The sequence below is a fragment of the Podarcis filfolensis genome (assembly GCF_964270895.1).
Source record: "Podarcis filfolensis genome assembly, chromosome: 6".
Taxonomy (NCBI): domain Eukaryota; kingdom Metazoa; phylum Chordata; class Lepidosauria; order Squamata; family Lacertidae; genus Podarcis; species Podarcis filfolensis.
In genome coordinates this window covers 94983079-94997224 of record NC_139609.1, presented here as the reverse complement: position 1 = coordinate 94997224, position 14146 = coordinate 94983079, and the positions used below count along the sequence as shown (strand labels likewise).

General features: G+C 48.1%; 1 protein-coding gene across 2 annotated transcripts in view; it reads left to right on the top strand.

Annotated features, from left to right (window-relative positions):
* CSNK2A1 (casein kinase 2 alpha 1) overlaps positions 1-11541 on the top strand; it is a 47621-nt gene extending 36080 nt beyond the window's left edge. For both annotated transcript variants that reach the window (XM_083618993.1, XM_083618994.1), the window contains 7 exons: positions 267-350; positions 1641-1751; positions 3327-3428; positions 5369-5469; positions 5957-6105; positions 7417-7503; positions 8524-11541. In XM_083618993.1, the coding sequence (XP_083475119.1) occupies positions 267-350; positions 1641-1751; positions 3327-3428; positions 5369-5469; positions 5957-6105; positions 7417-7503; positions 8524-8639 (750 nt within the window). In that variant the 3' untranslated portion in view covers positions 8640-11541. The remainder of the gene's footprint in view (positions 1-266; positions 351-1640; positions 1752-3326; positions 3429-5368; positions 5470-5956; positions 6106-7416; positions 7504-8523) is intronic.
* The last annotated feature ends 2605 nt before the right edge of the window (positions 11542-14146 follow it).

The window sequence follows — 14146 nt, the reverse complement described above, 5'->3', positions numbered from 1 at the left end:
AAAGTCTTTGTCTCCCCACTCAACTGGCACTCTTGCCGTTTGATTCCGTTCCTGCGACCTTTGGGAAGGCTCTGTTTAGGGCTGCAAAGCACCATGCAGATTTTCATACAGAGAAAGTTAAAACGAGCGAGGTGGGGATCTGATCTCTGATGCCCGCGGGCATCTGGTTGGCCACTGTGAGAGCTGGATTCTGGACTAGGTGGGCCGCTGGCCTGTTCTGATGTTCTTAGGCTCTTGTTCGTGATCAACATGCCTCTTTTCCCCAGGCCCTGGACTATTGCCACAGTATGGGGATAATGCACAGAGACGTCAAACCCCACAACGTCATGATTGACCATGAACACAGAAAGGTAAGGCTTGGGGGTCTTTGTCCTCTGTTTCTAGTCGGGATTTAATTGTGGCGGAAGCAAAATTCCTCTGGTGCACTGCTGCTGCTGCTGCTGCTGCTGTTGCTGCTGCTGCTGTTGTGTGTGTTTGTGGCCTGTTAGTAGCAGGAGTGGAAAAGAGATTTCCAAAAAGAGATTAGTATGGAAGGTAGGAGTGAAATCTTGCACATTTAGCTTCTGCAAAACTCCTGTTGGCATTCAGACGTTTTACCTTCATTGAGTACTTTACCTACCAAAGCTGCTCTGGGTATGTGCTGCAGAACCCTGTCGTTTTGCACGCGTTCTGGAGCATGTCCCAGAACAGAGTTGGTTCATACAGGATACTGGTCAAGCCTATTGGACTTCACCACCATTCTTTGTGAACTAAGAGTAAGTTATAAGGTATGTTCCTTGTGGCTACACCTCACAAGGGGAGGCTGGTGATGGTGGTTGGGTTGTCGTTCGGGGAAAAACATGACCACTCATTTCAAGGTACAATGTAAAATGTTAAAGATACTGTTATTTTTATTATTATCACTATTTATTAAATTGGCACACTATTCATCTGTAGATCTCAGTTCACAATATATCGGCAAGGAGCAGAGATATTGTACAGCAGGATTCCCCAACGTGGTTCCTCCTGGACATTTTGGACTACAGCTCCCATAGCCCCTGAGAATTGGCTGTCCTGGCTGAGACTGATGGGAGTTGTAGTCCATAACATTGGGGAGGACACCAGGTTGGGCAAAGACTGGTGCGTGGTGAGCCGAGAAGGAAGAGGGATGTTTTCTGCAGCTCCCATTTCAACTCTTCAAGGGTCAAATTGATTTTTTCCCGTTTCTTCCGTTTTGTATTTTTCTCTTCCCCCCAGCCTGCTCGTCTAATTTACCCTTGTGTGAACTTTGAGCCGAAGCTATTCATTGCTGTAATTATTGATCTTTCATCTGAGAAACACTGCTTTTTGGTGGTTTGACTCCTATTTTCCAGGCCTTGGCTACTCATCAGAGCAGAATTATCCTTTGCCCTCCTACTCCTCCCTCTCACTCACAGTTCAATAGTTCGATTGCACTATTTTTGTCCCTGACCACGCCAGATGGTGTCAGTTACGTTTTGCGCTTCCGCTCAATTAAATCTTCGCATCATTTTATAACATTCCATTTATTTCTGATGCTGTTATTTCCTGCAGCAAGCAATCTGCACAGTCACTGGAAGATGCAGGCCAAGGCAAAGAGGTTTCTCCTCCTCCTCAATCTCCTTTCCCTTTTCCCTTTTTAGCTCCGGCTAATAGATTGGGGTTTGGCTGAATTCTATCATCCTGGCCAAGAGTACAATGTCCGAGTGGCTTCTAGATACTTCAAAGGCCCAGAGCTCCTCGTAGATTATCAGGTAACTGTGTCCCAGCTACAGAAATAATCAGGTTTGTGGAAAAGCAGCACAAACAATTAACACAAGCGGGCTCAAGTACTTGCGCGTCCAGCCCTACGGTTAGAAAAATCAGTTGAACGTTTCTCTTTCCCCCTTCCCCTCCTGGTAGAACTGCATTTCCTTCCATTCTCATTTTAGACACCCCTGGTGCTAACTGCATCCTTACCTATTTAGCTTTCAGTTTGGGTGTGGAATTGATGGAGGGTTCATTTCGTTTACTCTGCTCCAAAGAGTGCTGGCTGCTGCCCATCTGGGGCTTGCAGGGGTGTAAGGCAGGAGGCTGCCAGCAGGTGGAGCCAGAGTCATCTAATTCTGGTTTTGCCTGCACCGCGCTCCTCCTCGCTGAGTTCTGCAAGGTCAGCACTGACACTAAAGAGGAAGAAGGTGACGCCCATTGCCTCCCTCTGGTTGCCAGAAAGCAGGCAGGCAAGTTGGGGCTGGCTTGGATGCAGATTGAGGTTGGTGGGGAAGTGCCCCATTCTTCCCAATGGACCAGTCTCTGGGCCTGAATGGATCGTCCCTGTTTGTAACATGGCAGTGGTCACAGCAGCTCTGTCTCAGAAGATGAATCTGCTTCTCTCTCTTGGGTGTTGTTCCTTGAAAGAACAGCAACAGCAACACTTTATGATTTATACCCCACCCATCTGGCTGGGTTTCCCCAGCCACTCTGGATGGCTCCCAGCAGAATATTAAAAATACGCTAAAGCATCAAACATTAAAAACTTCCCTAAACAGGGCTCCTTTCAGATAATAATAATAATAATAATAATAATAATAATAATAATAATAATGTATACCCCACAATCTGGCTGGGTTTCCCCAGCCACTCTGAGCTGCTTCCAGCAAAATATTAAAATACAATAATGTCTTCTAAAAGTCGGATAGTTGTTTACAGTGGTACCTTGGGTTAAGAACTTAATTCGTTCTGGAGGTCTGTTCTTAACCTGAAACTGTTCTTAACCTGGGGTACCACTTTATCTAGTGGGGCCTCGCGCTGCTGCCACGCGATTTCTGTTCTCATCCTGAAGCAAAGTTCTTAACTCGAGGTACTATTTCTGGGTTAGCGGAGTCTGTAACCTGAAGCGCCTCTAACCTGAAGCATCTGTAACCTGAGGTACCACTGTACTGCCTTGATATCTGATGGGAGGGCGTTCCACAGGGCGGGCACCACTACCGAGAAGGCCCTCTGCCTGGTTCCACTAACACGGAATCGTAGAATTGGACGGGTTCAACCCTCTGCAATGCAGGAATCTCAACTAAAGCATCCACGACAGGTGGCCAACCAGCCATAAAAACCTCCAGTGAAGGAGAGTCCAATCCTTCCGGTGAACATTCAGATTTGAGTAACCCCTGAAGAACTACAGGGACTCCTTACCCTGTAGTGTGTATTTTCTTTGTGCCAAGCTGGTTGCTGTCAACTTGTCACGGGGATGTATTTTTCACACGCAACAGGGCTTGGTTTGCAGTGTTCTTTTTGCCCCTTTCACGCCTGCTAAGTGCACCAGACCGATGGGCCTGCTTTTGCTTCCTTTGCAGATGTACGACTACAGTTTGGACATGTGGAGCTTGGGTTGCATGCTCGCCAGCATGATCTTCCGAAAGGAGCCCTTCTTCCATGGTCATGATAACTATGATCAGGTGAGAGAGAGAGTGAAAGAGATAGGATGGTGATGTTCAGGCACAGGGCTTTCTCTTCCTCTGTGACTTTTGCGCTCTGCATGTTCTCAGCTTCCCAGGGGATGGAAAAATCAAGAATTCACTGGATTGGCTCACATGTACGTTTCTCATTTGATCGCCGCCAACTCCAGTTAGGACCTGCACGTATGAATGGTACTACCATGGGTCACAGATATAAAATTCAGTTTCTCTTTCAATCTGGTTTCTGTGGTTTCCAGTAGATTTTAGCTAGCACGTATTGGCTGCAAGCTGACATGAAGCAATGTACATGGGTGGTATTCGGCTAAGCCAGACTCAAGATTTAGACGTCACTGGGTGTGCTCTGAGTATGTCAGTCTAATGCTAGCCCATGTTCATCCAAGGCTTGCTTGCCTAACAGATCTCTTGACCAGAGGCGTAGCAAGCCCAGGTGGTACCCAGTGTGGAATATTTCTTGTCACACCCTCCCCCCACATCGACAGCTCGGGGTAGGCTTGGGAGTTGTGGGCAGGCACTGAAGGTCCGCCGCCCCTTCCTATGTGTCTGCTCCCCCACGCCCGCAACTCCCAAGGACCCCGAGCCGTCGGAGGAAGAGGGAAGAGCCATGCCGCTTTGCTGGGGCGCTGGCAAAGCTGCGCAGCTCGTCTTCTCGGGAGCCATGGCTCCCATCCACTCCTCCCTGGCTCGCTGCAAAGTGGCAAAGCAGGAGCCGCTTACAGCGAGCCAGGGAGGAGGGATCCCACCACCGTCCGTACGGCGCTGGTGGCAAACCGCTACATACAGCACACGTGCAGCGTCGCTACACACAGCGCATGCATGCAACACCGCGCATGCATTGTGCGTAGCGGTTTGCCACCGGCGCTGCCCGAGAGCTGTACAGACGGTGGTGGGATCCTCTGCTCGCGGCTGCAGCTGCAAACGGAGGATCCTCCACATGCGGCTGTGGCGGCGCGATGGCTGCTCGCGCCTCTGCGCCTGGGCAAGCACCCCACTGGGTGCCTTCTTGTCACCCTCCCAGACGTGGAACCCAGGGTATACCGCCCCTACCTTGCGACGCCACTGCTCTTGACTTGCCCTGCAAATACTCTCAGTGGGGAAATGAAGAGCAGCTGCCAGGGATTGTCGGGCGGATGACAGTGATCATATCCTGTTTTCTCATATCTCACAACTGCCCCGAGAAGCTCGTGTTTCTGCCATGGGGGAAGTTAACCTCCTGGTGCCTGAAGTGGCTGTGATCACTGTCTTCCAGCTGAAGCTGCTTATTTGGGGAAATCACATTTCACCAAAGTCAAGATTGGTGTTCCCGTGTAAGGTTTTTTAATGGCACTTGGTGTCACATGGGCCTATTCTGTGGCTGACACAGGGAGGCTCTTTGTGTGAATTTAGAGAACTCGCTCTTTAATGAAGTACATTTTGCCCCGTCTCTCTAGAGTTCAGGCACATCTTTTTCAGCAGTCATTTGGAGAAGGAGAAACCTGATGGCTGCTGCTATTAGCAGCTGTTCCTTATTGATTTGCTACTTGTTTTTTTAAAAGCATTAGTTGCTTTATGGATTTTTTTAAAAATCCCATTTGCTTGTTGTCAACCATCCTGTGGCTTGTACACAGGGCAGTACATAAATATCTGAAAATATAAAGACAAGTTGTCATTATAATTAACACTCATATAGTGCTTTGAAGGGTTTAGAGTGCTTGGCCTTTATTACCTAGCTGTGATCCTTACAGTGACCCTGTAAGGGGACTCAGTAATGTTGTTCACGATATTGGCGGGCTGGTGGGTGGACTGAGGCCAAGAGGGAAGAGTGCTTTGCCCAAAGCGAGATGATGCCAGAGGCAAGACTTGAACAGCAGGCCTCCCCGATTCGTTGCTCCGTCTCCCAGCCGCTACTCTTCCACATGCTGGCTTACGCCTTCTGTTCACAGTTGGTGAGAATAGCTAAGGTGCTCGGGACAGAAGACCTGTACGACTACATTGACAAATACAACATTGAGCTTGACCCCCGTTTCAACGACATCTTGGGCAGGTAAGATGAGATTGGTTTAACACAGTGGTTCCCAAACTTTTTGAGGCCATCCCCTCCCCAGTTCCATAAACCAATAATATAATAATAATAATAGTTCACTGCCCACCTGACTAGGTTGCTCCGGCCGTTCTGGGCGGCTTCCAACACATAAAATAACACAATAAAGCATCAAACATTAAAAACTTCCCTAGACAGGGCTGCCTTGAGATGTCTTCTCTTTTTGTCTATTTAGTGGTTTGGAAGGGACATTTCCTTTTCGCTTCCTTCCACTTGCATCTCCAAAACGATGCAGTGCTGAAACTGCTTTGTAAGGCGCTATAGAAATGGCAGGCAACTTGACTTCGAGTTACTTGTGTGCGTTCCTCTTTCCATTCTTAAGAGTCGCTGACAACATGCAGAAATACTTGTATGCTGGTAAGGTTAACAGAGGCTGTCCAAGGGGGACTCATCCATTCACTCTGTGTTCTCCCCCCCGCCTGGCTCATAGGCATTCCCGCAAGCGATGGGAGCGCTTCGTCCACAGCGAGAATCAGCATTTGGTCAGCCCTGAGGCCCTGGATTTCTTGGACAAGTTGCTGCGATACGACCACCAATCCCGTCTGACAGCGAGAGAAGCCATGGAGCACCCTTACTTCTGTGAGTCTGGCTCAGCTTTTCAGACTTTCAAAGGGGCAAAGGTCAGGGAGGAGGGAGAGGTGCACCAGAAAGGGCACCCTGAGCCCGTTTCTCCTTCCTTGAAAAGCCATGTTGGCGGTGGCACACAAAATAACTTCAAAATCTGTGAGCTGCATATGGCAAAATCTCATCGGAGCAGAGCTTGATTTGGGGCAGTAAAAGGAGGTGGGAGAATATAAGCTGACCGTTCCCTCCCATCCCTGAGTTTCCCAAACAGCCCAGCTGAATCCTGCAGTTCTTGTGAAAATATTCCACATTCATGAAGAATCTGCCTCTTGACTGTCAGGCAAGATGCTGCTTTGTGTCTCAATATTACAGGGTGAGTCTTTTAAAAGAGGCCCCCATGGAACATGTTTACTCTTTTAAAGGACTCGTCCTGTATATGTCCTGTTGTCACAAGGGCTTGTGGGAATAAAAGTGTTTGGAGATTTTGCTTCCCCCTTTCCCTTCCCCGCCAGTGGGAAGCTCTCTTGGGTATAGTGAAACCTGCTTAGATCCCACCAGTCCCAAATCACACTCCGCAATTGATCTACCAGTGAGTTGCCATCCTGATGAGGGATGTTTTTAAGAGGAGGCAAACAGTTTGCCTTGCCTTCTTTCCCTCCATCCGGATAACCTCCAGCTCAGGGATGAGATTTCTCTGCGCTGCAGCAGCCCTGGCTTTCCACACCTACCAACAAAACCTGGGTTCTGCAACTTGTGTGAACTATACCTGTTAGGAAACAGAGAGTAATTCAGCAGTTGTCATGCCCAAACCCTGACCACCAAGCTGCATCTCCAGCCATACTTGCCATCCCAATATGCAAGGCTGCATGTGTGACGTGGGACTCTTGCCAGGCCTTCCCATCCATATTCCAGCTTCTCTTCACAGCCTCCGTGGCTGGAGACTTCCCTGCTTAAATAAATGAAACCTGTGATCACCAGCTGTAGGGCTGGGCGATACCTGGTTTTCAACATTGTGATATACCAGCAGCTAAATACCACAGTGTGCTGATGTATTGTGCAGTATGGAATGTATCTCTGCTGCTTCTTCATCCCCACCGTCTGCAGGCAATTTGGGCAGGGATTACATCGTGGCTTCCCAGCCACCGCAATGCATTTCCAGCTCATAATGTCTGAAACCAGTATTGCCATACTGGTTTCAGACAATTTACCAATATATCACCCAGATCTAATCAGCTGAATGGCATGCAATATGTGTGATGCAGAAATAACGGGAGTGCATCCACCCCCTCTTCTAATCGAGATGCCTGGTTTGTTTGTGTTTTGCAGACCCCATAGTGAAGGACCAGGCTCGGATGAGCTCAACCAACATGCCGGGCAGCAGCACCCCCGTCAGCAGCGCCAGTATGTTGTCAGGTGGGTCCACAATCGGCCACACTCGTGTCTGCATGGGCCACTGGGCCTCTGCTGGGCGAGCCTCACCCCACAGCCAGAGGTGGTACGGTCTGGGAAATGCTTTAAACCGCACTGTTCCAGCTGTTTGCATTAATTTGGTTGATTGATTTGAGTGTTAATTATACAGTCATACCTCGGGTTACAGACGCTTCAGGTTGTGTTTTTTTCAGGTTGCGGACTGCTGAAACCTGGAAGTACCGGAACGGGTTACTTCTGGGTTTCAGCGGTCACACATGCGCAGAAGCGCTGAATCGCAACACGCACGTGCGCAGACGCGGGTTGCAAACATGCATCCCACACAGATCGTGTTCGCAGCCCGAACGTCCACTGTATGCCGCTTTCCCACAATGAACTGTGGCCAAATCAGCTTCCGGAAAGCATTCGGAACACAGATACACGAAAGACAGAGCCCAAGTGCCAGTGCCATTTCCCCCACATGCTTTCAAAGTGCCAGGACTCCCAAAAGGGACGTGGGTGGCGCTGTGGGTTAAACCACTGAGCCTTGGGCTCTCTGATCAGAAGGTCAGCGGTTCGAATCCCTGTGACGGGGTGAGCTCCCGTTGCTCGGTCCCTGCTCCTGCCAACCTAGCAGTTCGAAAGCACGTCAAAATGCAAGTAGATCAATAGGTACCGCTCCGGCGGGAAGGTAAACGGTGTTTCCATGCGCTGCTCTGGTTCGCCAGAAGTGGCTTAGTCATGCTGGCCACCTGACCCAGAAGCTGTACGCCGGCTCCCTCGGCCAGTAAAGCGAGATGAGCGCCGCAACCCCAGAGTCGTCTGCGACTGGACCTAATGGTCAGGAGTCCCTTTACCTTTACCTTCATGCTTTCTCTGTGTGGCTGGCTTATGTGTTCAGCAGTGAGTTAGCCAGCGTTTCTGCGGTGGCCCGAAGGTGCTGGGTTCTGACAGGGCCACTGACCCCATGCTCTGACGCGAAACTGCCCCCTCCGCTGCCCTAACACTCTTCTCCTTCCCATCTAGGGCTTTCTTCAGTGCCAACGTCTTCACCCCTGGGGCCTCTAGCGGGCTCGCCTGTGATAGCTACTGCCAACACCCTAGGTATGCCAGTTCCAGCTGCCGCGGGAGCCCAGCAGTAGAGGAGGACACCCCGTCTCCCAGATGCCTGACCAGAGCCGGGTTGGGGCCGAGGTCGTTCCTCCACCCCCTTCCCCAGGACAACAGCAGCCGCTTGTGGCCGACGTTGTGGGGAGGGAGAAGGGAGGGGACGGAATGCTTTGGAGGAGTTATGTCTGAACAGTTGCTTGTGGATTTATAGTAGTTCAGTCATAAAAAAAAGAAAAATATATAGGCCGATTTCCCCCCTTTTTTTACTTGAACTTTTCGTATCTCAGGGGGTTCCCTGACAAAATCTGCAGATGGAGTATTTCGTGGACAATTCTCCCCACCCCCAACACTTTCCCTGTTCATTTTATTATTTGTAAGATCCAAGGCGATACGACTGTGTATCTCAAGGGTCTTGGTTCTTACCGGAAAGCTCTCCCTCTTCCCCCGTTCCTTTCTGCTGGCTGATGCCGCGTCAGGGATGGGGTGAGGGGTGAGACTTGCAAGGACCTTTCGCTTTCTCCCCCTTTTGGGAATTCCTGAGTTGTGCTCCTCAAAAGGCAGCCGGGACGGACGAAGGTCTTTAAGCAGTGGTTGCGTCGTTTTTGCCTCTTTGCGATTGACAGCTAGAGTGGGAGGAGTTTCCGCTACCAAAAATACATATTTTAAAGGTTTGTGGGACGGCAGCTTCCGTGTAGGAAGGGGGTCATCTCCTGGGAGCCCCCGTGGCTCACCGGCAGCACCTCCCCCCTTGCACGTGTCCTCGTTTGGAAGTTTTCAGGCTTCTGATCCAAGTCAGAAGAAAGCTGTCTTTTCCCCCCTTGAAAGGAGTCTTAGCATCTTCCCATAAGTCGCTCTCTCTTCCCCGCTGCCCCCTGGCAAGATCCATCAATGTCTTCTCGGTTTGTTATTTTGGAAATGCGTTTGTTCAATGGGTATCTCTCTCTAAAAGCAACTCAAGCTTCTGGTTGGCTGGTTGGTTCCGCCCAAACTGGACCATGCAAACTGACAGCGGGACAATTCACCTGCTCACCTTCCTCTCGCGTGCCATGTGGCGAGAGGTGCCGCTGAATGCTGGGGTTTAGTTTTTTGCTTTTCGTTTTATTTTCAACCTAACTTGTGGTCTTGTAAATAGAAAGCGGAGGGGTGGGGGAGGAACGAACAGCCTCGAGACTTTGATGGAGAAAGGAAAAGAGAGCAAAGAACAAGATGGTAGACCTGTCAGAAACCCTAGCCGTGGAGAGCATCTGCTTCCCCCTGTGAGCGTGTGTGTATATAACTCTTGTCCTTCCTATGCTGAAAGATCCAGTGTTGGAATTCCTTGATGTAAATAAAACTGTTGGGGTTGTTTTTTTTTTTTTTAATTTATCAAAAGGTTAGGTTTTACGTTTCCTGTGCAGAGGTTCTCCCTGAGCCAGCGCCATGCTTCTTAAAACTCAGCTTGCGGCCCTCCAATCCACGAAGCGGGGGGCTTGGGGGTAGGTGGGTGGGCAGAGTCAGGCCGCTTCTCCTTCACTGTCTATTTTGCACCGTGCACAGATTTGGTTCTAGTAGCAAACAGCGCTAAGAAGCCTTACCAGAAGCATCTCACAAGCCAAAGCATCGCCCGGACCCTCGGCATACGTTTTTCCTTTTGCACCTCGGCAGCGCCGGAGTTTAGGATGGAGAGAGGGGTGGCTCTCTGCGTGCTGCTGCTCAGCGCCTGATTCAAACCACTGATGGGGGAGACTTGGAGGCACAGCAGCCCCTCCCCGTTTCCTCCAGAGTTGCCTCCTCGTTCGACAACCACTTCAAGAGGTGGTTTGCCTCCGGGGGAGCACCGATCACTTGATTTTTCAATAATATATGCAACTTTTGGGGGTCGGAGTTAGGTAACCACGTATTTCTTCCTGTTTTTATTAACTTTGCTTTCCCCTCCGTTTTTGTTCTTCTGGGTTGTGACACTTTTGAGGGTGTGGTCGAAGCATGAGTGAATTGCATAGCGAAGAACATGAGACCCTGAGCTGCGTTCTCCGTTGCCTCCCCACCACCACCTTGGAAAGTTAGTTCGGACTTAAAAATTCACGCGGCAGTAGCTTATTGGAAACTCTGGTGGGGAATTGTGGTGGTTGATGGCCTCCTGCAGATGTGGAAGCTAGGCCCACGCTAGACAACCTCTTCTTGGCAACAGTCGGTGGCTGTGAAATATTCAGCATTCAGAAATGTTGTGTCCATCTTTGCACGGCATGGAGAGACCTACAAAAAGCCTCTTCAAGCAGGCGATAATTTTCCCTCCTGTCACCTCCTTGGCAAATGGGGCTAAAGGGTATCCTAACGTCGCAGACCAGTTGAGGGGAGAGCCCACCCAGGGTGCAAATTTCAGTAAGCATCCAACCTTAAATCATGAGAAGGTGAGGGGAGAGCAGGAGGTTTCTGATTCAGGGAGCGATGCAAGCAAATTTCCTTCTCCGTGCTTAATGCCAGTTTTGCTGCCCACCCAAGCAGCAGTCTTGAAAGGAGCGCGAGGAAACTGCAGATTGTTAACAGCATCTGTGTTGTAAATTACCTCATCTGTATACCTTGTATCAGAACACATTTTTTAAAAGGATTTCTCAGCACTTCCTGGTTTCACCGCGCGCCCCCCCCCTGCATTGTGTTAGATGGCAGGAAAATCAATTGCCAATACAGATAGTCTTGTTGGCAACTTAACTTTAAAAAAGGTTTTTTTAAAAAGAAGAAAAGAAAAAGTTTTTTTTAATCTTGTTTGAAGTGATCCTTTTTATTTTTATCTGTTGAAATTTAGATTATTATTATTATTATTTTGTTGTTTTCCTTTTGAATTTATTGGTTGTAATTGTATTGTACTTGTTCAGAACTAACCCTTAACTGTGCTGGGAAGAAGTTGTGCCATGGAGGTCTTTAATTTTTTTAAAATAAAATAATTGAAACTAAACTACACCCCAGCCCAGTAGTCGCTCCATTTTAAAAGCAGGCGGTAGTGGGGAATCCTCAGGGATTTTGTGGTTTCTGCACGAGTGGTAGAGGGAAGTGAGGGGCAGGTGGAGCTCGTCCACCTGGGATCGAAGCCCATCTAGGAGAAGGAACTCTCTGACCCTAAACCTCTGCAGCCCTGCAAGATATCCTCAGGAGAAGAAAAGGCTCAGGAGTTAACTCACACAGATCTGGAGTGGAGTCCCTAAGGTAGTTGGATTGCACCTTGTCCACCTCCTTCCAGCAACTCCTGCAGCCAAGCTGGTGCCAAACTCATTGTCCTGCTTTCCTGTGGATCCCATCAGTGAGGCCGAGAGAGAGGTCTTGTCATCTGGGCATCCCAGGACCTCCATACATACTGCCCAGGCTTGCACCCTGGGGAGGTCCCTTCGGTGCTGCAAACATAGCCAAAACAATGCAGGAGGAAGTTATGAGTTACCGGTCTCTGCAGCCACAGCAGGCTCTGATTCTCCAGTGGTTTGACTTAACCTCTGGAGGTGCCCTCCATTGTCTCTCGAGACAGAAGGACGCCACACAAAAAAAGCTCTCGCATCCAAGATTTGCAGCAGTATTGACCAGGCCAAGTCACCAGCCAACTGGTTCTGTTCTTTCTGTGTCATCCTAATCAAAGAATGGAATGGCGATGTTGTGCCTGCGGCTGCTTTCTTTGGACCAGGCTGGCCAGCAGAGGGTGATGAAGCTCCATCTGCTCTTTTTTCTTTTACTGTAACTTAGGTAAAATTTATTTGGTGTCTCCCAGCTGTTTGTCTGGAGCTATAAAGAGTCCTTTCTGGGTGGTCCTGTATGAATAATGTGACCCAATCTGAGTGGTTTATCAGCTTCACTTTTCCATCCTGTCCATCTTCAAAAAGAGGATGGGATAGAAATTATTTTTTAATTGTTCAGTCACTCCTGCCTTCTCTTCATTTTAATTTTGATTGGAACCCTTCTGCTATTTCAAAGATACAACCAGTGATCGCTTTCCAAACATAATATGCTCTCAATGAATTGTTTGGAGCATTTGCATGATGAGTTGACGATTTCCATTAATTCCCGTGGGGAAATCTCAAATCTGTTCTTGACCACAGAATTTTGACCTCCAAATGATGGGGAAGAAACCAGGGAAACCTTGCAAGCATGGAAGGAAAAAAAATGCTCTCTTACATGTCCGACCTCTCCCCCTTCCTCCCCACCATAATTTCAGGCAAAATGACTGCCGCAGACCAGCAAAACAAAAAATAAGGCTCACTTAAGACTGCTTATTTTTTTACAACACAACTCAAAGGTCCAACAGATTGGACATCTGAATCTGCTGCGTGTGTAGTGAGGTTTTGGTACTGATTCCTTGTGTTTGGATAAGTAAATTTTCATATAACGAGCGTTTGGGTAACAGGGCCTCCGCTTATAAGCAACTTCTCGAGGCTATTTACGGTAAAATTCAAGTAAGACATCAGCTTGAAAACCGGGACCTTGCCCAAGTCTTCATCTAGTTGGCATTTGCTCTCGCAGGAGGTAGCATTGGCCGCAGACTTGGACGGCTTTAAGAGAGAATTGGACAAATTCACAGAGAAGAAAAGGGCTATTGATGGCTACTAGCCATCATGGGCTTTGCTCTGTCTCCTGAATGCCAGTTGCTGGAAACTGCCATGATATCGCCTGATGTTCTTGGTTGGGGGGCTGCTGTGTGGTGGCCCCACCTGGGACTGCCCACCCCACCTTCCTCTCTGCTCAGTAGCCCCAGGAGGAGCAGCAGACAGAAAAAGGGGGTTTTGCACTCCCTCCTTGAGTGTTTTTGTCTACCTGGGCAATGGGTGGAGGATAGAGGGTTGCACAAGCCTTTGGAGGATCGAGGCTACAGCACCAAAAGGGAAATGTGGCTTTTGTTGCCCTGCCCATTTTTTTATTTTTTTTTAATAAATATTTATTCAAGTTTTCAATTTTATACAAACAAAAAAGAAAAAGAAAAAAAAATATTAAAAACAAATCAATTTCAATATCAATTTTCAATGACATGTTTCCTTGACTTCCTCATACCTCCCCTTCTTGTTTTCTAGTTCAAATTGTTTATCCAGCAAATCCTAATCTCTTAACATTCCATTTAACTAACACCTTATTTTCCAATCAACTTTTTAAATTTTATAACTTAAACAATATTTATCCCAATTCTTTTTATCATAACAATATTTATCCCAGTTCTTTTTATCATAACAGCTAGAGACCACATAAATTCAATCCAGCATCTTTCAAAGTTCATTAATTTTGCAATGTTTCTGTAAATAGTCCTTAAATTTCTTCCAATCTTCTTCTGCCGACTCTTCTCCCTGGTCACGCCCACCAATGACAATGTGGCCCCTGAAAGCTTGCCCAGGAGGCAGTTTGGCTCTTGGCCTGAATAAGGTCCCTGGACTTAAAAGATGTGCAGAATTGGCCAGACCTTCGCCATTTTATGTTTCAAACTGCACTGTGATGAAGTATAAATTATGTATATCTATAGGGATATAGATATATATAATAAATGTAATAAGCTGATACATTAATTTATTAAACAATTTTAATAAATTGTATATACTTG